This window comes from Strongylocentrotus purpuratus, unplaced genomic scaffold, assembly GCF_000002235.5.
Source record: "Strongylocentrotus purpuratus isolate Spur 01 unplaced genomic scaffold, Spur_5.0 spur5_scaffold_9, whole genome shotgun sequence".
Lineage (NCBI taxonomy): Eukaryota > Metazoa > Echinodermata > Echinoidea > Camarodonta > Strongylocentrotidae > Strongylocentrotus > Strongylocentrotus purpuratus.
In genome coordinates, this window is record NW_022145615.1 from 28,131,311 (window position 1) to 28,155,286 (window position 23,976).

The 23,976-nt window shown below is 38.8% G+C and overlaps 1 protein-coding gene across 4 annotated transcripts in view; it reads left to right on the forward strand.

Annotated features, from left to right (window-relative positions):
- Positions 1 to 23,976, forward strand: part of REJ8 (receptor for egg jelly 8) — a 45,534-nt gene that overhangs the window by 19,101 nt on the left and 2,457 nt on the right. For all 4 annotated transcript variants that reach the window (XM_030976261.1, XM_030976262.1, XM_030976263.1 and 1 more), the window contains 28 exon segments: positions 442 to 477; positions 2,796 to 2,945; positions 3,881 to 4,162; positions 4,849 to 5,010; positions 5,761 to 5,899; positions 6,654 to 6,759; positions 7,427 to 7,568; positions 7,909 to 7,983; positions 8,422 to 8,562; positions 9,254 to 9,466; positions 10,322 to 10,504; positions 11,028 to 11,294; positions 11,959 to 12,160; positions 12,841 to 12,992; positions 13,621 to 13,853; positions 14,165 to 14,380; positions 14,852 to 14,972; positions 15,633 to 15,734; positions 16,491 to 16,651; positions 17,242 to 17,430; positions 18,496 to 18,622; positions 18,980 to 19,207; positions 20,696 to 20,846; positions 21,187 to 21,369; positions 21,890 to 22,053; positions 22,656 to 22,925; positions 23,167 to 23,199; positions 23,590 to 23,810. In XM_030976261.1, the coding sequence (XP_030832121.1) occupies positions 442 to 477; positions 2,796 to 2,945; positions 3,881 to 4,162; positions 4,849 to 5,010; positions 5,761 to 5,899; positions 6,654 to 6,759; positions 7,427 to 7,568; positions 7,909 to 7,983; positions 8,422 to 8,562; positions 9,254 to 9,466; positions 10,322 to 10,504; positions 11,028 to 11,294; positions 11,959 to 12,160; positions 12,841 to 12,992; positions 13,621 to 13,853; positions 14,165 to 14,380; positions 14,852 to 14,972; positions 15,633 to 15,734; positions 16,491 to 16,651; positions 17,242 to 17,430; positions 18,496 to 18,622; positions 18,980 to 19,207; positions 20,696 to 20,846; positions 21,187 to 21,369; positions 21,890 to 22,053; positions 22,656 to 22,925; positions 23,167 to 23,199; positions 23,590 to 23,810 (4,649 nt within the window).

The following is a 23,976-nucleotide window of genomic DNA, read 5'->3' on the forward strand; positions in this document are numbered from 1 at the left end:
TTTTCCATTTTATTAGCTTATCTATGTTTGCAAGATATATTTAATTGTATTCTTTGACTTTGTATGTTTTTATGAAAGTGGTGAATAAATTTCCTTTAGCGGCTCTTTTTCTTCTGTCCTTAAAATCTTCTTAAAATCATTTAATCAAATAAATTGCGTTGTCAAAACCATTCTGTTCCACACGATCTTGTATGAAGAAAATGAGGGGCATATGTACACCCAAGCATTCAATTTACAAGCTTTAGAGATGTCCTGAAAATGTTAAAGACCTTTTGTATATTAACTTGTGTTTGAAGGACACGGAATTTGTCCTGCTTGTCGTAGGGTTGTGCACCACTGGGGGAAAACTTTGTCTAGTTACCATGTAGTATACCTCTGTCACTTTCACGAGAATACTGATTGTTTGTATGTTTATATTTAATTGTTTACGTTTCCTTGCAGTCGACCCTTCAAGCATAAACTGTAACAGCCAACAAGGTAATTATAAATTTTAATTGGGTACTTATCGACATAAGATTCCATTTACATCTGAGTTATGTTCACCCTTATTTAGAAGAAAAAAATTCAATTTAGCTTCCGTATCGTATTTTGGATTAAAAAAATATAGAGTCTGTGTCATGGCTGCACGTGATCGGCTATTTATATCATTATGTTTATGTAAAAGGATTTTTTTTTTTGGCACACCCCTCAATTCAATTTGTTTGTTCGTATATCACAGTTATGTCACTAAACATTCAAAATGGAAACAAAATTACTACTAGAAATGCAATCGTGTCAGAACGATGTGCGTGCAATGACGCCGTGTGTCTACGTGTCAAACGAAAGAGCTTCTCTCGGACTATCCAGAGCAATTTGCATGAAGTCTGTAGCTTCTGTGATATTGGAGATAGGTAGGGCGAAAGAAAGGCATCAACAGTGACCTTGATGGGATGGTACTATGCCTACGAAGTTTGAAAGAAATTGGGATAGGGGAAAGAACCTAGAAAGGGCTCGCAAGCACTGCGTGCACAAACCAATGGGATTTGGTGCATGTTTGACATTGCAATCAAGTTCGTTGTGGGGGCCAAAAGCGTGAACCCGATATGCCCCATAGACAATGCGTGTAATGAATGGGCGGAAAACGTGCAGGATCTGTATTATGGCCGGAGTTAAATTGTTTTTTCTCTCTCTCTTTACGTCTCTTTATGGGCCGTATTTGGTATCATTAGAAAGAGAATTTCATGGTTGTTATTGTAAACCACTCTCTTTTTTTCTATGATAATCCTATCGAAACACGTGATGTAAAATAGATGTATAGGACAAAATGGCGTCTTGAATGGCCCCCTTGACCAATTTCAAAAATCCGGCCAAGAGGTGCCCTGCGTATTGGAACTCGGCATGTCACTGCAAATTTTCAAGGAAAAAAAAGGACGTTTAAGGGGCGAAAAGCAGTCTGAAAAAATGACGTCATAGCCGAAACGTGTTAGGTTCGGGCGGAATTCGTGTAGTGATCTTTGTTCAAATGCGATTTACTCACAATTTTCTGTGTGAACATATATAATACTTGGTATCATCCGAAAGGGCTCTTCATTGCGGTCAGTTTGACACCATTGTTAACTGCGCGCAATGTATTGCGCGCATTGAACGCGCTATTACGTAATCCATAGTAAATACATCATTTTTGGCGATAACTTTGCGCTGACATATTTGAATTTTACCAAACTTGGTAAACAGTTGTCACGTATATGGATACATATATCTGCCAAGTTTCATTGATGTAGGTATAAAGATCGCCATTTTAAAGCAAGTTGAAGTTATTTTGGAATTTTTCTCGAAAATGGCAAATTTGGAGGGCATTTTTCTCAAATTTGGTCAGTGTAAGGGTATATAATTTTGTATAAGGCTGGAAAGGGCATATCTTCAAGTATCTAAATCCAAAAAAGGGTACGGGTTTGCCAAGCCATTATGGAGATACGGCCACAGAAAGAAAGCCAATTCCCAGAACTTTAGAGGGCGCTATTTATGTTTTGCATAGTCATTGGAGCATGAAATTTGGCATGGCTATGTGCAATTATAAGATAAGGATAATGTGAGATTTAAACACAAAACGGAATTTATATGAGAAAGTTATGGCAGTTTTAGATTTTTAGGGGTCCATTTTTCAAGAATTTGAGAGATTTTTGACGGAGTCAGTTTCAGATTTGAATTTTGAGTACGAAGATGGCATTTTGAAGGTCAGGTCATACGTCGCAGATGAAAGAACATCTATTAGACTATCTAGAGGAATTTGTTAGAAGTTTGTAGAATCTAGGATAGTGGAGATAGGAAGGAAGACAGAAAGGCCTTAAAATGGACCAAAAACGGACAAAATGGCGCCTGGACGGTTATGCATGAGTGATTTCGAAAATCAAAGAATGTAGTGACCTTGATGAGATGTTAGAGACCATGCCTATGAAATTTGAAAGGAAAAGGACATGATGAAAGCACCGAACCAGGAATAACAAACACTACGTGCAAAACGAATGCGATTTCCTGACGATAAGGATAAGGAACAGGAAAAGGAGGAAAAGGAGAATATTAATGGGGCAGAATGTGAACGAAAACAAGGCAATGACGAAGGTTCGTCATTGCAATAAGTTTATTCGAGGCAAAATTTATGTTTTACTAAACTAAACGAGATTCAAACTTCGAAGCCTTTTAGCGGATTGGTGAATGAAAAAATTATGGTTGCCAAAATGATCTGTGATTGACACCGGTCCTAGGATTTATTATGTTACTTATACAAATTGTCAATATTTTCATCTTGTTACCCACAGAACCAACAACCAAAGCTACGACCACAACTCAATCATCATTAGACAATAATGGAAACTCAACTCAATCATCAATAGACAATACTGGAAACTCAACTCAATCACCAATAGACAATACTGGAGACTCGAATGAAACTTCGACTGACGACGAAAGTAAGATACGTGTTTATCAAAAGTTATAGATGATGCTCCGAAACAGAAATACAAGATGTAATTCGATGTTATCATTCGGATGGTTTCTTCCTCCTCCTCCTCCTCTTCCTCTTCTTCTTTTTTCCTTCTTCTTCTTCTTCTTCTTCTTCATTTTCTTCTTTTCTCTTTCTCATTTGTTGTTACTGCCGAACACCCATAAAGCATGGACATGGCGCAGGACAGAGGTAGAGTGAGAGAAAGAGAGAGGGAGAGAAAGAGGAGAGAGGTAGAGAAAGAGGAGTGAGGAAAGGAAAGAGAGAGAGAGGGAGAGGGGAAGAAAGAGGAATGAGGAAAGGAAAGAGAGAGAGAGGGAGAGGGGGAGGGTGTGTGTGTGTGTGTGTGTGAGAGAGAGAAAGAGGAGTGAGGAAAGGAAAGAGAGGGAGGGAGAGGGGGAAGGTGTGTGTGTGAGAGAGAGAGAGAGAGAGAGAGAGGGGGGGGGGAGAGCGCGCGTGCGAGTAGAGGTGTCACCATTCTCATTCTGTTTCTTTTTCTTTCTTTGCATTTTCCATTGTGATAGGTAGTATTTATCGATTGATTTATTCAGTTTTTATAATGCCACCATGACACCAGAAGCTCGTCGGTGAGTCGACACTGTTTTAGAGATCAAGGCGCTACATTAATAATGTAAACATAGGCACCATCAGCCACACCACATAAATAATTCGTAATAACCTATGTACGTTCTTATTATGCAAATAGTTTGATTTGTTTAATAATTTTCATATGTTTTAATTTAATCATAACTTTTCTACCGATACTTTCAATTTGAGAACGTATATGTATAGGCGGTCATTCTCTCAAAACGAATGATCTGTACTGATTTTTCACAATTCTGCATGTGCTGATCAAGATTAATACGCATGTTTTTAAATTATTTATTTCGTTTGTTCAATCAGCCTGTCTCTTCATCACTGACTGCGCCGGTGTATGCAACGGTAACGCTAGTTTGGATTGCGCCCGAGAATGCGGCGGCAGCGCGGCACTCGACTGCGCCTTCAAGTGCGGTGGCTCTGCGACCACGAACGAATGTGGATGGTGCGTCGGTGGAGCTACGGAAAGACCAAGCACTTTAGGTTTCGACCAGTGTGGTTCCTGCATTGGGGAAGGCACTGCGGTCATCGACTGCAATGGTGACTGTGACGGTACTGCTTACCGCGATGCCTGTCAAGTCTGCGTAGGTGAGTATAATTTGGATAGATTTTGAAGTGGATTCTGAGAGTAAACTATGCATCATGCGCTCTAGACAGAAAAATCCGTCTGATTGGACGAGTTTTTTTATATCTAAGTTGCTGGTTGTCACTCCTCCAATGAAACCAGAATGATGTAGTCTCTGGGGAACATATCCAAGAACGAAATAAAATGCCTTTTCTGTCTACATTAGCTCCAGAGTCTCCATTGAATTTTCCTTTTGAAAATTGCTTATATACCAGCGTAAACAATTGAAACAACCGGACTTGTTCATGTGATTGTTCTTTTGTTGTTCTAGGAACTTTCATCATTTAAAAAGTTTGTTTTTTCTGACATTTCAATTTTGGTTTTGTGAATAGGCATATATACCTCCCAGTGGGAATCATTTCCATTGTTCCACAGCTCATATTTCATTTACGTGGGGTTGCATACAAACAAGTTGAGATCGCCCCGAACATATTTTTGCTTGTCAGAGTCCTCTGTCCCCTTAGCAAATTCGATCTTGCTAATATCCTGCCGGTGCATGTTAGGAGCTATTTCATTTGAATGTGCATATAGTTGACTATACATGTACATGTATATCGAGAGGATTATGTGTATTATTCGTCATTCTTCTCACCATCATCCTCTGTTCATCCTAATAACTGACTCTCACCCTCTATATTTTACCAAACAGGTGGCAATACGAGTGTGGCTGAGGATGTAAGCGATCGTTTCTTGGACTGCCTAGGTATCTGTAATGGTAGTTTTGTGACCAATGATTGTGATGAATGCGTGCTGCCATTCAGCGATGGGACTATTTTCTCCACGGCGGATTGTAACGGTGACTGCAATGGATGTAAGTTGAACACATCTTGAGCCCAAATTTAAAACATTGTGCAAGTAGGTTAATTGCTACTCGTTTTAATAAAAGGAAAATTGTTGTCAAAGTTGTTGATTATAAGGCTAATTCCCTATACATCACGAGATCATACCATACACACTAACAAATAAGGATGTAATCGGGGTGTAGATTTGCATCCACCTACACGTATTTGGCAGAGGGTGCTGCTATTTTAACAGAATTGTACCTTTATTTCTTAGTGTGTATTAAAGGTTGCAAAAGGATCTTGATAATGATTATATCCTTTAGTTTAGTAGGCCTAGTTAGATAAATAATAGCCCAAAATGACAGATTAGTAGTTTGTTTTTAATAATATGGACTATAAAGCAAAATGGGATGTATAAGATGTATGTGGTGTGTGAGAATGTGTGCGTGTGTGTGTGGGTATATGTGGGAGAAAGAGTGTATGTACGTGTGTGGGTTGTGCGTGTGGGTGCCTGTGTGTGTATTTGTGTGGGTTGGTGTCTGTGTGTGAGGGTGGGTGTGTGTGCTATGTATGGGTGTTTTTGTGGGTGTCTCTGTGTGTGTGTGTGAGAGAGGGAGAGAGAGTCTCGGTCTCGGTCTCGGTCTTACCCAAGAGGGAACACGAGGCAGAAGAAAATGAAGATGTGCTGAATTTTAGACAATTAAATACTGTACTACCTGTATTTTTTTTTAATAATCCCCATCACATCTATCTCCTTATCCGACCACTTTTCCTCCCAGTTGCCGACATAAATGAGTGTAGTTACTGTGTTGGGGGTAATACCGGTAACTCTGTGGATACTGGATTGTCTGCATGTGGAGTCTGCAATACTACGATCGAACCAGACTTCTGCCTCGGCTGTGATGGCGTCGCTGATAGGTTCGCATCTTATATTTCCGCTCCTTATAGCTAAACAAGAGTAAACTCTTCATACACCGTACTCGTTGCATCCATCTCTCTCTCTCTCTGCCTCCCTCCCCCTCTCTCTCTCTCTTTCTGTCTCTCTGTCTCTCTTTCTCTCTTTATATATGTATATTATATTAGGCTATATATATTTGTGTATCTCTTTTATATATCTATCCATATATATATATTATCTCTCTCCGCTCTCTCTCTCTCTATCTGTGTATCTATTTCTCTTTGTCCTTCTAACATTGTTCTATCTGCCCTCCTAGTTCTTTACTATCCTTATTGCCTTATTGAAACTTATTGAAAACGTGCACCGATCGTCCAACTGGCAACTGCACCTATAGGCCTACAACAAAATTCGTAAAACTTAGCCTGAGGAAATCTTGTTGAAATAAACAAATTTAACTATTAATCGCCAGAGTAAATTTAACTCCTTTTTAAACGAAACTAGTTTGGATTTTAACTCCTTTTAGAATGAAACGGAATTTCTAATCGAAATTGTCTACCTTTCAAAAGATATATTTGAATGCAATATAGTGCATTTGATTTTCATGTGTCATGTCCACATATACATCTACAAAAAATCAGTTTGGTTCAAAAGTGGATTTAGCCCCTTTTGGAATTAAGCTTTGTATATTATGCTGCTGATTTTGCTCTGTTAATACAACTTGCGGTTGAACTCTTTCGTCACCCTGTATCAGTATCATTTTATCGTTTTATGCAGTGGCCTAGTGACCGATGCGTGTGATGTATGCGATGGGGATGGTAGCACTTGTTTCACCGTGGACAATATAGCTCCCTCTATCATCCCAGCTAACACCGACTATCAGGTAGGAGTTCTGATTACATATCATTAGAAGTTCAGGGGGGATATGAGTAGCTCAGAGGCCAATCACATTGTAAAATGACAAATGAAGAGTGATAAAGAGAGGTGGAAAGAGTGAGAAAGAGAGAGAGAGAGATAAAGAGAGGGGGTACAGGCAGTGGCGGATCCAGAGGGAAAAAAAAATCATGTAAAAATCACGTGATTTTTACCTTTTTGGGGGGTTGGGAGGGAGCAAAAAAAAAGTTGGGCCCCTACCCTAAAAAATCCTGGATCCGCGCCTGGATAGAGGAGGCAAAGAGGAAAATAAAGAATGTAAGAAGATGACATGAACCAGTTCTCAGACTTTTTTTTTTTTGGGGGGGGGGGTATTATGACTAGACCAAGTTCACCATACGCCTCTTATTAAAAGGAATGTTTAACATGATATGTATTACACAATATTATTATATTTCATGTGACACAAATCCTAGGATGAACATCAACTGACAAAAAATAGTTTACAAATTGGTCAGAAATTATTTGAAAAGGAAAACAGCAATACTATGCAATTTTTCTCTTTGTGTTTGATATTTATCAATGATGTAGACGGTTTCAGTTTCAATGAAAAAATGGTGGTGTGCATGTATAACAAAGTCTGAATAAGATGTTTTTTATCTTTTGAACTTTGGCAGGTTAAACTTCGTGGTGCCGGATTCCAAGATGCGACTACCAAACAGTGTAAGTTCCTGGATAGCAGCGGTGAGCAGGTCAGCGTGGTCGATATCAGCGATGAGGTGGATGACGAGTTCAACTGCACCGCTAATCTTCCTCAAGGTTTGTGGCTAACATGGATCTCATTTGATTTTCACTTTGTAGGTCTAATTTAGAAAAATAAAATACAGAACAAATTTTCGTCTCATGCCGTGCATTTTTTTACTCGTCTAATACGTTTACCTTGCCAATATATCTGCTCACTGCACGAACAAGCCTCGAGATTCATTAGGTTAAAATATGGTTGCACTGATATTCAAATATTAACTGCATTGGTGTAAATGGTGTTTGTTCTCTTTTTCCTGTAAAGCACAACTTTGCTGTCATTTTTATTTTTGTATTAATGGTTATTTAATTGTCATACAATTTCCAGATCAAGATTTCATAATTATTTATTTTTCAGGAACGTATTCTGTTTACCTTTCGACGGAGTCAACGGAACTATCAGAAGCATTCGTCACCCTCTATGTCTATTCAGGTACAAACATTGATGTCGCAATTCTGCATGTATAACATGCAATACCCGTAACTGTATTTTGGAGACGGCCATGATTTGTTGCATTCAATAAAGGGACCCATGTTACCCAATGCCTTTAAAACCTAGAGGAGAAATCAAAATATTATAATGAACTATTACAAAGAATATTAGTATTTTGTATTAATGATTCTGGTAAGTATATTACAGAAGGAATTGGGATGGCGTAAAGAAAATGATTGCCACTTCATAGTCTGGACTTTGGAAACAAATGAAGAATAATGAAAATGAAAATGATAAAGATGATAAATCAGTAAAGATCATCTTCTGTATCAGCTATGAAGTGGTATTATAGTCACTGCCATGTGCCGATGATATAATATATATATATATATATATATATATATATATATATATATATAAATTTGTTTATTTCTGCAGAAGTTATAATAAACAGCTTATCCCAGAGCGAGTTTGATATAGATGATAGTGTGATTTCCATCTCTGTCAACATGGTATCAACAAGCGGAGCCTTTACGGCATACAAGGACTTGACCACTCCAAAAGCTATCGTCTTCACAGGTGAGTTCATCCATTTTGTGAATCTTTTCACGACTACAGAATGGAAGATTAACATATTAATAATAATAATAATAATAGTGGGTTCTTGTATAGCGCTCATGTCAGTCAGATTTGACCCTCCTGGCGCTCCCGATTATTACCCTGGCTTTAGCACGACTGCCATACGGCGCTCTAGCATTTCAAGAAAAAAAGAAATATAATACACATACTCTTGTACATCTGGTAAACTTTGCCAAGGATTGAAAATATGCCATGAAATATTTTCTACCGACATCATAAACAATGGTAGTGCCACATTTCTCTCCTCCGTTTGAAGGTCGAGAAAAAAAATCAGAACAACTTGTAGTGGATCTAGAACACACGTGCCTTCTGAGATACATTACTGGCCAATGTCACACCCCTTAACAATCTATGGATATTTTACTGCAATTTACTGATACGAGACTTGGAAAGCAGCCTCATTGGTATGATTAGAATTGACATGATATTCTGAATGAGTTTATTTCTTGCATGTGAATGATAACATATATGTAGCTTGATAAGCTTAAGAATTTATCAATAGCTTTCAAGGCATTTCTCCCTTGTTAAAACACTGATGCTTGCTCAAAGAAATGCGTCTATTCCTTTTTTACTCTCTGACCCTCTCCCGTATTACACCAAATTCGTTTGCCCATTTTCTCCTGACCAACAGAGACCGAGAGACTTTACTACGAAGGAACTTTTGGAGGAGACAACGACGAGCTTCTCGAGTTTACGGGTCCGATGCTGACTACCTCGGCTCAAGTTGTCGTTTACCCGTCCTTCAACGGAATCGACTACCTGGTCACCCCCGATGATGCTGGTTTCACGATCACCTACTACGCCCCTGCACCGGTCGCTCAGAGTCTTAAATTCTCCCCTACTGGTAATTATTTTGTAAGACTCATTCACGCTAGCGGCGGTTAACCCCTATAGAACACACAAAAACCGCGGCGGGAAAATGAGATCATTAGACTTTTCTGTATCTATTGAAGAATAGCAAGGAATATAGACAGACATACTAAAGCTTTTCGTCTTGCACTCATGCATTTTAGCTTCCGCTTGTATTTTCCGATTTCGGCCTTCTGCTCACTCTTGCGATTTACACTGATGAGTGCAGATCATCAGATGAACAGCTTTACTACTGTTCGTCTGTATTCGTTGCTATTCTTTGATTTTGTAGTACATTTCTGTATGATGGAGCCAGGGGCATATCCAGCCGGCGGCGAGGGAGGGGCCCAATTCGTGAGAAAATATTTAGAGACGACTCAGCCGACCAGCCGAATAAGTGGGGAGGGATGGGGGGGGGGGGGGGGTGAGCACTATGTTTTTACCCCCAAATGCCTCTTGTCATTCATCGAAATACAAGTATAGGCACGGTGGAATTTTTTGGAAAAGGCAATATAAAGTGTCGTGTCCCAACAGTGCTTCTCACATACACTGTACCTCTTTTTTTATAACTGTAAAAGCGGTTAACACGCCCTACAAACCCATTTTGAACACCTTGAAAATCACGAAACCACCATCTACAATTTAAACGATGGTTTGAGACAAACTGATATGCAGTATAATATTCGTTGCATTGTTAACACTCTAGCAAATAATATCAAATATTTAAAGTGAATTAGGATACCCTTTGTAATGATCGCAGTGTAAAATTGTGATTCTAGTTTGCGACTTCATTGATATCAAAAACTCTGAGACAGAAATGTATGTTTACTTTCAATCTTTTTTCCCCCAGGACATCTTCTGGAACTCGAGTTCGACGTCGCAATCAACGAAGACTCGGTGACATCATGTGATGCAGTATTCATGAATATCACCAGCCTGGGTGGTGCTGCTGCCCAGTGCTTTGCATTCCCTTACCTAAAAACTATCTATATACTACCCTTCAGTTCGGCCAGTGTAAATCTTATTGGACCAGGTAAAGAATATAATTACATTAGAAGTTTATGACAAAGTATACATACAAAGTTGCCTTGCACAGTAAGATAACAAGTAAAAACAGACTGGATGAATTACGTCTTTGACAAAAATGGCTAATTTAGAGATTTATACTTCTCCAAGTAGTTTAAGAAGAGTTCTTCATAGGGATATATTCTTGTTTGCCATAAACTGGCATCGCTAAACCAATTTCAGTTGTAATATTGCACCGAATTCATAGATAGGTTCCCTGACATTTTCTCATATAAAACATCAAAGTAACATTTTATTTGCCGATATATACCGAAATGATTTACAAATTTGTCGACAAACTCGATTCAAGTTGGGCACACTCTATATCCTTATTTCTATTAAATCCCCCTATGATAACATTATTACTTATCATTCTAACGAAGGGTAATTTTTCAAAAAGTAAAAGAAGAATTATGTTTAGATTTTAACGATGATAGATAATCAGAATTCGAAGATCAATTATTCATTCTCTAACTCTTTATATTCCCCAGATGATGAGCTAGTGCTGCGCGCTGACGTTCTGAAAAAACGTGATGAGGAATACGCTCGGTACGCCAGCGGTACTCTTACCGCATCCTCCCCCGACGAGGCGGTAACCGTCTACGCGGCTCTGACCGGTACAGAAGCAATTAGCAGCTGCGGTAATGTACGACTTAGTGCTCTGCAATCCTTTGGAAACGCAGGACGTTTTTTCACCTATCAGTGGTCTGTGACCAGTGGCGGTTCGATCCCATCTGGCTTGACGGATGATCTAACAGGTTAGACAGTTGGTGTTGATTAGTCAGTTATGCAGTTAATCAGGCAGTAAGGCAGTTGGTTAGCTAGTTTGGTAGTTAGTTCATTGTTTATAGTTAGGTTGTTAATTAGTCTGTAAATTTCATACTTGCAGACTTTTATCTTTTGCTTATTAAAGTTCTAATGTTCTCGAACAACTTCGTGTTATATTGTGGGCAGATTAATTCTTATCCTCGTTATTATCTGATATGATGATAGTTTATTGCACCATTTGCACGTTCAACCATTTTAGATATAACCCGACTATGAAATAAACATAATCCATGAGAATCCATACTCTTTTACAAAACTTTTAGTCAATACATTATGTGATACATGTACTTCCTTTCAACCTTTTCCAATCCTTTTTTCTTCTTTCTCTATTCCTAATTTCTTGAATTGCATTAAAATAGACATAGAATTAAGAGCTAAAGTTGACTAAAGTTGACTAAAATATATATATATACACTATATATAAAGTATTAAGAGCGTTTTAGTTGACTATAAGAAGATGCGAATGACAAAAATACCACCATTGTAATAATGAGGCTCGATATCTATGCCCTGTAGTCTTATTCTCAGAGACTTTCCTTTAATCCCTTCTTAATTTGTTTAATCCCTTCTTAAATTTTGTTCTTAATCGTGTAGCCGCAGCGGAGTCCGCCTATGTCACTCTCGATGGATCCTACCTCGACGCGGACGTGCCGTATACATTCAGCATGACAGCAGAGAACTTCCTCGGAGGCAGTGACACAAAGACCTTGGAGGTGACTCGGTCTGCTCTCAACAAACCAGACGTCGTGATCTACCCGGAAAGAGTTGATCCTAATAGTGCCCTTATCTCGCAAGCGTGAGTTGATCTTCGTTTGCAATAAGATTTTTTTTTTACAATCAATCTTCATCCCCATTTGATTCGATACATTTCCTCAAATAAACGAACAAACGGCAGCGGCAAATCAAAATAAAGGGTATTTTACCTTACGTATCTGCTATCGTATAACACAGAACACAGAAGTGATGGCTAATTACTTTGAATCATCGGGTCATCGCGTCGGGTCGGGTGGTTGCGTTACCCAACCTTTTGAGAAAACATGTCCCTTATTCACGAAATATCGTTTGAGAAATATATTTATATAATTATACCCTGTCACCTTCAAATGGTCTATTCCAATTTACACGACATTTTGCAAAAACCCTACGGCATATCCCAAATCTATGAAAGGTTGCGTCATCTTCCGCTTTTGTTTCACGAAAGGTCTTGTAACGTGACCAGCCAACCTCACGCGATGGCTCGCAGATTAGAAGTGAGATACGCTATAGGGGCGTTTGCTACGCCCAGACACCTTTTCTCACCCCCCCCCCCCGCCCCCGCTTACCATTCATTGATTGTCAATATTCATATTGAACCTCGGTCGTTTACCTCATCTATATTAGGTTTTTAAAGACAATTCTGTTAATCTTGTACCCCAAAGAAGAAAAGGTCTTGGTTCGTTATAACATCAAGTATGTACGAATTTCGTGTCCTTTCAGGTTCTACCTCCGCGCTGCTGTACGATTCTACGAGGCCTGCGGTGGAGCTGAGCAGATGGAGTATGCCTGGTCTGTAGATGATGATAGTATTGCTCTTAACCTACAAACCATAAACAAACCACTCCTGTATGTGGCAGCTGGTTCTTTACCAGGTATGGATATTAATATTAAACGGGTCTCGATTGATGTATAGCATTTCAGTTAATCAATTTGATAATAGTAATGATAATACCAATAATAATGAAATGTACCACAAGACTCTTACGAAAAGTACTTGAGGCCTAAGGCTTCGGGTTGTAGCTTACCATCAGTATGTTGATGAGAAAAAAACCCAGCATAGATCGAGCTGAGAATTCGATAAAATGCTGGTAAGTATAGGCCTATCAATGATGATTTTGAAATTAATAATAATAATAATGATAATAATATTAATAGTAAATGTTTCTTATGAAGCACTTTACCATAAAGTGACCATTGAACTTACAGTATCATCATTACCCCAGTCACTGAAGAAAATTATTATTTCAAACTATAGTGCACATTCTCCACTCCCTGAGAAAAAATCTAACTAGTCACCTTCTTACGATCGAAAGACGGAGAGAGAGAGAGCGAAAAGGGAAAGGAAGAAACGAAAACGCAAATATCTCAGTAGACTAGCCAATCAACATTGGCCTATGATTGTATTCACTTAAAGCCCTTATATTTCAAATATGTACCGAGACTCAAATTTGAACTCCTTTTTGATTAAGTTCTAAAATTTCAATGTCACAACCCATTTAGGCGACTCCCAAGTGACCTTCACACTGGAGGTCAACCGGGAAAGTGATCCCAGCACGGTGACCACGCAGACCGTGACCATTACCACGGTCTACACCGACCTCGACGCCCTAATCGATGGCGGGAGTGAGCGGACCATCGGCGTCGACAGTGAGTCGTTCACACTGGATGGATCGTCGTCGTTTGATCCCGACAGTGAAAATGAAGAGATGACCTACCTCTGGACTTGTCAGAAGGTACACATATTCGATAACATAAAAATACACGTACATATAGACCCTAAAAGAGATTCACGATAGGGGCGATAAGTTGCGTTACATAAAATTTGTTTAACAACATACATCAGTATTATATCAGTTATTTGGTAACATTAGATGTTAAATGGATTTACGACTAGATAAGTGGAGTAAATTGCAGCTAAATCTGAATAACACCGACGATCAAATGCGTTCATATGCAAAATCGATGCAAACAGTCTACCCCGAGCTTTTTTACCCTCACATCATTGGCTAACACATGAATTACCTTTTATCAACACCCTTTTCAGTCGAACACTGAGACAGGCAGCTACGAGCCTTGTGTATCAAGCGAGACACGTGAGGTGTTCCCGGCGGAAGCTGACTCCAAAACAAGTACTCTCACGTTAGCTTCCAACAATCTTTACTCGGACTCCACCTATCTGTTCACTCTGGAGATCAACAAACTGTCAAGGACAGCATCGACCAGTGTCACCATCCTTTCCAAGTCTGGCAATCCTCCAACGGTAATTATTATTTGGAAGGGGTCTTAAGATGATGAGAATTGGTGTTGGGTGTTAGTGATTTCATATTTTGTTTGGGTAACGTCAAGACCACACCAGGGCTGGTAAATCACCAAAGGTAATTAATGTTTGGGAAAAGTGTTAAGACTCTTGGTGTTTGGTGTTTGTGATTGCTTGCAGGGATGGCGTACCATTATGTGGGATTGGTGTGAAGAAGAACAACTGATGTTTGTAGTTGGGTGTTTTTTTTTTTTTTTTTTGGTAGTTTCATACACACATAACTCAAGGCTAAAAATTCATCCAATGGCATAGTGACGTAGTAGTTTACATTCCAAGTGAGTATGAGAAGAAGTTATGTATCTTCTCATATAGTTGGTTTTTTGGTTTGAAGCATATCATGCCTGCTCGTATATCATGCTTCTACGACAAACCTCTAACATGAACCGTTTCACTCCGCATCCTGGCCTCTTGTAGATCAGTCTCGATGAATCCCTTCCTGAGAAGATAAAGAGCAGTAGTTCTCATACGCTACGAGTATTGATCAGCCATACATCAGATATTACCATTGACTGGGCTACTGTCGACATAGATCTTGGTAAGAGTTTGCCATTTATTGAAATTATAGGTTTAAATTGAGATTGGTCATGTTTTAGAAAGTTCGGAAGGTATGACTTGCGATAGTGCATGCTGCGAAAAAACAATGAGTTTCAAAAAGTTATGGTTAAATATAAAAGCGACCTCTTTTAGTATGTTTTGAACAAAATTGATGCTATATGCTAAAAAAAAATTCTCCAAGCAATTTAAAACTATGATTGTCTCTTAAAGTATGCATGTGACGAACCTGTGGTAATGATAGTACGGCTTTAGAAAGATTTCCGAAGATGAAACAATTCTCAGAACGTATATTTGCTACAATCAATCTGTAATACTCCAGTTATTAATGTTTGAAAGCCTGATAACATATATTCAACAAAAATTATTTTGTATAGATAATGGATGGTAAGTATAATCTATATTCAAATAATCTTGTTGAAGCCGTCTTGTACACTGTTCCTCCTATTGCTCCTCCAACATACGCCTGTTTCATTCTGCCCTCATCTTTGAATGATTGATTACTAGTTGGAGCCAGAGACTCGCATCATTTTACACAGAGGTAACACCCTTTGGGTTTCAAACCGATGAAGTTTGGTTTTAATAGATAATGGAAATCAATTAATGCTAATTTGAACCCCTTCAACTTTTCAATTGAATACAGGATATGGATACGTTGACTTTTCACAGCTGAATAGTCAGTCATTCCTTATACAAGGAGATACATCACCCTTCATCACATACGCCTTTGTAACTATCCCCACAGGTAAGAGGTTCTACAAGAAAGCTATGAGAAACAAAGATGAGATTTAGACAAATGTAGAGTATGTTTTAACGTAATATAAAGCGTTTATTGATATTAATGCAGTATAAATATATGTATCATTAACCTGACTGCTAAGAAAACATAAATGCTTGTAAGTAAGCAACCAGACGGCCGACGGCATTAGGTCCTCTCCGAGGGACCTACCAATGAGGATGCCTTACCAAAAGGGCACTAGCGCATCGACTTGCTTTCGAACCCGGGTCACCGGATTACGAGACCACTGCTCTACCGACTGAGCTATCATGCCTCTCTAATACTTTAGAATCTGGTTCAAAATCACAAAGATCAATTGATATGAACATGCTATAGCATCTAGGCCTATAAGAAATGACCATTAGATAACATTATATCCCTTGCGGTATCATAATAAGAAAAAGAAAACCACGTGTTTAGTGCAGTTAGCTTAAATTATGTGCCATGATGGTAATCAATAATGTTTAAAGCCAAACCGTTGCAAAACCAGTTTTATGATAACCCCGTAATATATAACAAATCGACAAACATTTAGAAGCATTCATTAAGGCTGACATAACTTTTTCACTTATATATTTTAAGTCTGTTTGATAAGAATACTAATACTTTAAGTGTAAACATTAATGAAATATATGTTTTAAAACGGGCCATAGTGTAATGAACAATTTTAACATCTCCAGCCTAATCATTAACCCGTCCATCCATCTTCTAATGGCGTCATAGGAACTTTGGAAGAGGATGTTGCCTACTCTTTCTCAGTGACGGTAACTGATACCGAAGGACAGGTGTCAGCTAGTAAATTGACTACCAACACGTATGGAGGAGTATCATCCTGTACATTCAGTTTGGGTGATGGTTCAACCAGCTATCAAGAACTTGACGAGGTACGTTATCCTTAAGGACCCTCATCCGAGCCCCGTCTTATAAAGAGTTGTGTTTGATCCGAATCAATCGCAACTCCTCCAACCAATCGAAAGTTTGCAGTCGCCATCTCTTATGTACTTAGTTGCGATTGATGTAAATCGTGAATAATTTGCGATTAGTCGCAACTGTTTATCAGATGGAGCCCAGAATTTGATTTACCATGACAACACTTATTAAGTTATCAGTTTCCTAATTAAATGTACAGAAGTGGTAATCCACTTTTCGTGAGAGTTATACATTGGGAATCACGTATTTTGGAATGGAATCCATGCTTTTAAAAAAGGTGGAATCCGCTCCCAGAAATATTTTTAGACTTCGAATTTACAGTGGATTTCACTGTGATTAATATTATCATTATTATTTGTATTATTGTTATTATGATTATTCTTCATCATTATTATTATTATCATCATCATCATCATTATTGTTATGAAGGTGTCGAGAACGTTCTCTGCAGGTCAGAAAATTAACTTCACTTATGCTCTGGTGTAAAAACTATGGCATAATACAACTATATTACCGTTTCTTCTCCTTTCTGTGTTTCCCAAAGATCACTCTCCTAACTCAGAACTGCGTGACTGATGAAGAAGCTTACCCTCTGTCTTACCAAGTGTTCCGTGAGAAGGTCGAATCATCTGTCACCCGTTACAACGCGATGACGGGTGCATTGGCAGAAGCGAGCAGCACTATATTGGGTCTGCCGTCCTTTAGCGACAACCAGAACACATTTGTTGTCAAGGTAAGAGGAGGTTTACGAGCTCAGTATTTTCATTTTGATGTCTGTTAAGCTACAGTCACAAAGGTTCGTGCGAACGATGCGTTCGTACGAATCTCCCTGTTCGTAGGAATTCTAGAGTTCGTAGATGGGGCATAGTTTCTAACGTCCTTTTTACAGAGTTCGTACGAACGCCGTTTTATGTTTCGCTTTTTTCGTTAGAATGTCTTGGTTTCTTCTTACGTCAGACTGACGGCCATCTTACGAGTTTTTGTTCTCGCAAGATGGTCGTACGTGTAACTGACGGCATTTTCAAGTCATTCGTAAGAAGGTATATTTTGTTAAGTTGCAAAAAAGCCCTGGATAAATTGCATAAAATGTGAACGTACACCTTATAAGCCCCTTACAAATGCCTAACGAACGCCAGGAATCGTTCGTACGAAGGCCATATGAATTTCTGTTCGTAAGGCGTTCTTACGAGTGCCGTAAGAGCTCTCTGTGAACAACTTAAGGCGTCCCTACGATCATCGTAAAATCTAGAGGTTTCTAGAATTGTCTCTCTACCCAATGAAATCTCCGGAGATCTTGCGTGGTTATTACGATGTTATTTCGACGTTCGTCGCCTAAGCCGCCTTACGAAGAGAGGGTTTCATACGAGGTTGAAAACATCTTGGACAAGACCATCGACCAATCTGCGAGCTTACGAACGGTCTACGAACGCTGATTTCGTACGCCCTTCTTAAGAAGGTCTTACGAAATGGTCTGAAAATCGTTCGTACGGCGTTCTTAGCAGTTCGTTATGGTATTTGTGACTGGGGCTTTTAATTTACTACAAGAATATTTAACTTTTATTTTGTTAGACTTATTGGCACGAGTCTGTTAACCGGGATCAAGCAACCCGGTTCGCAACCAATTCGATGCGCGAGTGCCCTTTGGTATGGTATCGATCCTCATTAAAGGGGGATACCCCCTGTAGCTATTCTACTAACAAGTGTCTGAAGTGTGAATTCGATTTAAGCTACTATTGCATATTCAGATTAACAAATCCCTAAATCTTAATTTGCCTTGGTTGTTCTCCTCTTGTGATAGGTGTGCAATGATTTTGGAAGCTGTTCCTCGTACAGTCTTACATTGGACGTCACTCCCATCGCATCTTTCAGTCAAGAACAGTTTGATGAAAGTATAACCAATCTGGTAGAACCACAAAAGCTCTCAGGTATGTAACACAAATTATCCGATGTAACAGATTTGTTCACCTTAAACCATTGCGACTAATCACAAAACTTTTATTTTATCTTAAAATCACCCGTCCCTCGAAATAAAACGTTAAATGAATGTCCTTTATAGGAGACCCACCACCTTTACACGTTCAAACTCAACTGCAATCTTTATAAAAGAGTAGGGGAAGTAATCCCGGTGTAGTATACCGGGAGTAGAGACTTGACGATCAGGTATATTATTGTTCTTTTGTCCTCTCCCCAGCTCAGTTGTTTTACAAAGTACTTTTTTTTCCTGGATTGTCGTTTTCCGAATTTATCAAACAACCGATTCTACTCCGTTTCTGTCTCAACAGGGAATTTCCTAGATGCGCTGGTAAACTTCAACACCATCACGTCAGTGGGTGTCGACAGCACGAGTAGGAAACGGAGAGCAGTCTCGGAGACATCCAGCACAGCTACTGAGCAGCTGGATTTACTTCAGAATGCCATCTCGTCGACGGTCCTTGACACGGCCACCGCCCAGACTCTGCTTGATCAGTCGGATGGCGTGGTCATTGCTGATCTCACACTGTCTGATATGGGTAAGGAAGAATCATAGGGAGTTGTGAGGAAGGAGTCGTAGTCACGTGGTTACACGCAATACATTTAACAAAATTGTCACTCTCGAACGCGAGAGTAATGGGTACATATTATATGTACAAGTATTTGTTGATCGGACTATCCCTTATGGAACAATCACAATGTTAACACAAAGTGGACCACACTGTGTACCACATATTCAAACACAGTGTGGTACACAGCATGCTACCACATGTGGGCCACATGTGATTTTGGGACATGTGGTTATGCTGTGGTGTACAATGCGATGCGTACCACACTACGGTGGCAACTACATACCACCATGTGGTACGCACCACATAGTACACCACAGCATAACCACATGTCCCAAAATCACATAGTCTACTAAAGTGTGGTGTACCACAGCGATACGAAACGTCCCAAAATCACATGTGGCTGACATGTGGTAGCACGCTCTGGGATCAAACACATAATTACCACATAGTCTACCACACTGTGGCATATGCCGCATAGTCTGATACTGTGCCATCCGCCACATAATCTACCACATAGTTAAATACATACCACACTGTGGTAAATATGTGTTGCTCTGTGTTAAATATGTACGACTATGCGGTAAACCACATGATCTGAACCCCACACTGTGACAATACTGTGAACACAGAGTTTGCACATAGTTCAATACATACCACAATGTGGTAAATATGTGTCACTCGGTGTGAAATATGACCGATTATGTGGTAAACCAAATCCCACACTGTGACAATACTGTGAACACAGAGTTTACATATAGTTCAGTACATACCACACTGTGGTATATATGTGTCACTCTGTGGTCAATATGTACGACTATGTTGTAAACCACGTGATTTGAACCCCACATTGTGACAATACTTGAACACATAGTTCAACACATATACCACTGTGGTAAATATGTGGTACTCTGTGTTTAGTATGTCAGTTTATGTGGATATTAATATGTGCTTAACCACATGGTTTGAAACTCCACACTGTGACAACAATGTAAACACACATTATTTTTTCCACAGTTTACACATTGTTGACTATGTGAACATAGTGTGGCAACAGTGTGATTGTTCCATTAGGGATGCGCTGCTAAGTTGCCGGAGCTATAAAGTCGGGGTTATCATTTCAAAGCCTGTTGGCGTATTATAACCGATTTATGTTTTCATTAACCACCTTAATACATGTAGTTATCTATTAGTTTCGTTATGTCAGACTTCACACAAAACAACTTGATGTTTTCCAGGATGTTGAAAATTAATGATTAATTCTCACCAAATGAGGACTTATGCCAAATATTTTCGATGTAGTGATGAAAATGTTGTCACATCAGGTTTCAAGATGGTAGAAGACATGGAAGTTGATAGATAATACGAAATTGACCCTATTTCAATTCAACAGAATTTAAAATCAAAGAGGATACATATGTACTAATAAAATTACTCTATCTTTTTATCTGATATCAGACATATACCTGGATATTTTAATTGAGCTCGTAGCTGTTTTCAGTGATGAAGGGCTTCCAGAGTCTAGCGCCGAGATCGTTCTTACAAAGACAAGCGAGATCGCTGCTGAACTCGACCCTCAATACAACTCGGACATGCTTGCCAAAATTACGTGAGTATACCCTGTAAATACGCTGTAGGGTGACACTTATCAGGCATTTTCATAAACTTCATAGATTTTACATTCGAACAAAAAAAGAATCACCACAAGGGCTCCATAACGTATTGAAGGTAATGTTAAGTGTGTAGACATCATGGAACCGAACGTTTACCTGTCAGCGTAATCAAATCATTAAAATCCGTAATGGACGAATAGTCAACAGTTCTTATCCAATGAGTTATAGTCATGGTCTTTAATACAAATGATTGTTGAAGAGGGGAGGGTGAAGTAGCGAAAGAATCATAAATCCGTTGAGGAAAATAGACTCAAATTGTGTTTATTCTATTTTCAGGACCCTGAGAAACACATTAATCCAGGGCCAGCTGAGTCAGATCCCACTTGGAGGGGACCCTACGGAGACCAGGTCTGGTTCCGTTACCACCAGGGCCTTCTATGCTATCCCTAGTGATACCCTCAGTACTGCATCCAGCAACACCTCCTTCAACGTCAAGTTCGGAAGCGAGATCGAAAGCTTGTGAGTAATAGAAGTTGATCCCGATTCCTTTCGCTATCTCTTCTTCACTCTCAACTCTCTCTCTCTTCTCCCTCCCTCTTTCTTCTTGTCTCTCGCATTCTCTTCCTTCTCTTTCCATTTTTCCATTTCTCATTCTCCCCCTCTCTCTCTCTTTCTCTCTCTCTCTCTCGGTTTCTCTATCTGTCATTTTGTAAATAGTCTCTCTCTCACACTCTCCCCCCCCCCACACACACACACTTTTTCTCTCTCTTTCCACTTAATGATAAAGGTTCTGTTTTTTGTTATTGTTATGGTTGTCTTTTAGCATCACTGCCAAGAAATGGAGACATTGCCTATGACATTATAGGAGTAAAGGGGTGATATGAAGGGGAAGGATCTTCCCTAAGACGATAGTCAAAATTAAAAGTTTCTTGTACACATTTATAGTTTTCAAAAGATTGAAATAACCTCCTTTCTGAAACTGTAAAAAAATGATTATCACCCTTTTGTCTTTCTTGTGTATTTTTCTATGTATTTATAGATATGGTGCAAGTTGGTCGTGTGCTTCTGGAAGCACTTGTTCTGGTGTTCAGATCATGTTTACGCAGTACGACGACGAGGTTGATTACTACTCGACTACGGACGAGGATAAGGCGAACAGAGCATCTTCTATCCTTGAAATCGATCTGCTTGACCCGAGTGACAGTAAGTCATTAGATTCCAATTTTATAAATGAATCTTTGATTTTCTTGAAATCGTCAACAAGAGATATCTGAATATACCGGAGAACATGAAGAATGTATAATTCAAATTATTGTTGCATTCTTATATATCAGAAACGTTATCATCTAATATTGTATAATGTAATGTGATACTAGTAAAATAGTGATAACATGTGATTAAATAACACACCTATTTGAAAATTGCTTTATTTCTATGCAATATTGATGATTAGTAACACATCTATCAAAAGTATTAACGATTTATAACAGAGGAGTACCATAATATATAGATTCATTAACTTGACTTTCAATTAAGAGGTTGAAGTTTCGAACCCTTGCTTGATGTGATGTGTGTGTTTTTATCCAAAGCATTATGTCTGACTCACTTCTTACAATTTGCACCCGAATCGATTATCCCTTGAAATCCACTGTGCGCTAGTAAAGTGTTGGCGGAGTTAAACACAATACTCTTTAGTAACAAATAGGGACAGTGTTTCTTTTGCAATACGTGATATACATGAAATTGAAAATGATATGTTTATGTTCATCATAATGTAATAAAATTGACCTGCTTTACTTTGGTAGATTCTGAGTTGAGTATTACTGGACTGAGCAGCCCCATATCAATCAACATGACCGCTTCACGCCTCCAATCCGACAAAGTCTATGACTGCTATTGGTGGGACACTAGCAGCAGCTCTTGGAGCCAGGATGGACTTACGACCGTCTACCACTCCTCGGTCTTGTCTGAGTGCCAAACTACTCATCTTTCAGCCTTCACCCTGATCGCTGTTGATTCTCCTACTACGATTATGATGGCTACCACGATAGTTGATGACGCCAGTACTTCTACCGGTATGCTGTTTTAATGATTGTTGTATTTTCTGTTGTTTCTTTGAAATACTTGTAATATACCTACGAATTGTGCTGCGCATAGGTTTCATCTATAACTATCAGGTCTCAGTTAATTTATCGTTTAGCAGCAAGATAGGATATCTTAATGGTGATGTTTTTCGAAATATTTAAAATTTATTATTAGATTTACTTGTAGATCATTGTGATTATTCATAATCTTGATAATATCTTCTTTTTTCAGATGCAGTAGCCTCGACTGCGACAACGGAAATCAGTAAGTACAACTTTAATATTATAATCCATGTGTAGGGTGCTTTACAACTTCGTTGAGTATGCTGAGTAAGACGATTATTTGACAAATTATGACATGTTGCCATACTAGTTCCTTTCATTTTGTGGGCCTGCGGTTAATAACCTAAACTAGAAACACATCGATAATCATTCATAACATTATTTTTTTTTTTTTTAAAGAAGTAGAAATTAAAAGACGTTATGTCAGTTCTAAGTGCCATCTCATATCATTGAATAATAACTGGAAGCGATTTAGTTCTAAGTTTGCTCGATTAAAGAAGAAAAATCATTCTAATCCTAATATTACTTATATTTTTGAAAGATTCCAAAGCGAGATAAATGATCGTTTCAATACATTTTATATTCTAAACAGGTGAGAGCGGCAGCAGTGGTCTAAGTTCTACCGTCATCATCGTCATTGCCGTGGTCATATCTGTCGTTTTGATCCTAATTATTATCATCGCCATCGTGGTCGTGATGTCGAAGAAGTCCTCCAAGGTCGGTAATGCTGATATCGAGAACTCGAACGGCAATGGTGCCAGGAATGGGACCAGCACCGCCGATGGACTCGCTCCTGTTGAATCTGCGAACCAGGTAGGCTTATTAGTTAACGTTTCATAACATTATTTCTGATTGATGACAAAGCATAAAATTATGTTTTATTCACTTATCTGTTTGGGTTTTTTTTATTTTATATATTTATTCATTCATTTTTTTAAATGTACAGTTTTTAAAGCTTGAGAAAAAACATTCGTGTCAA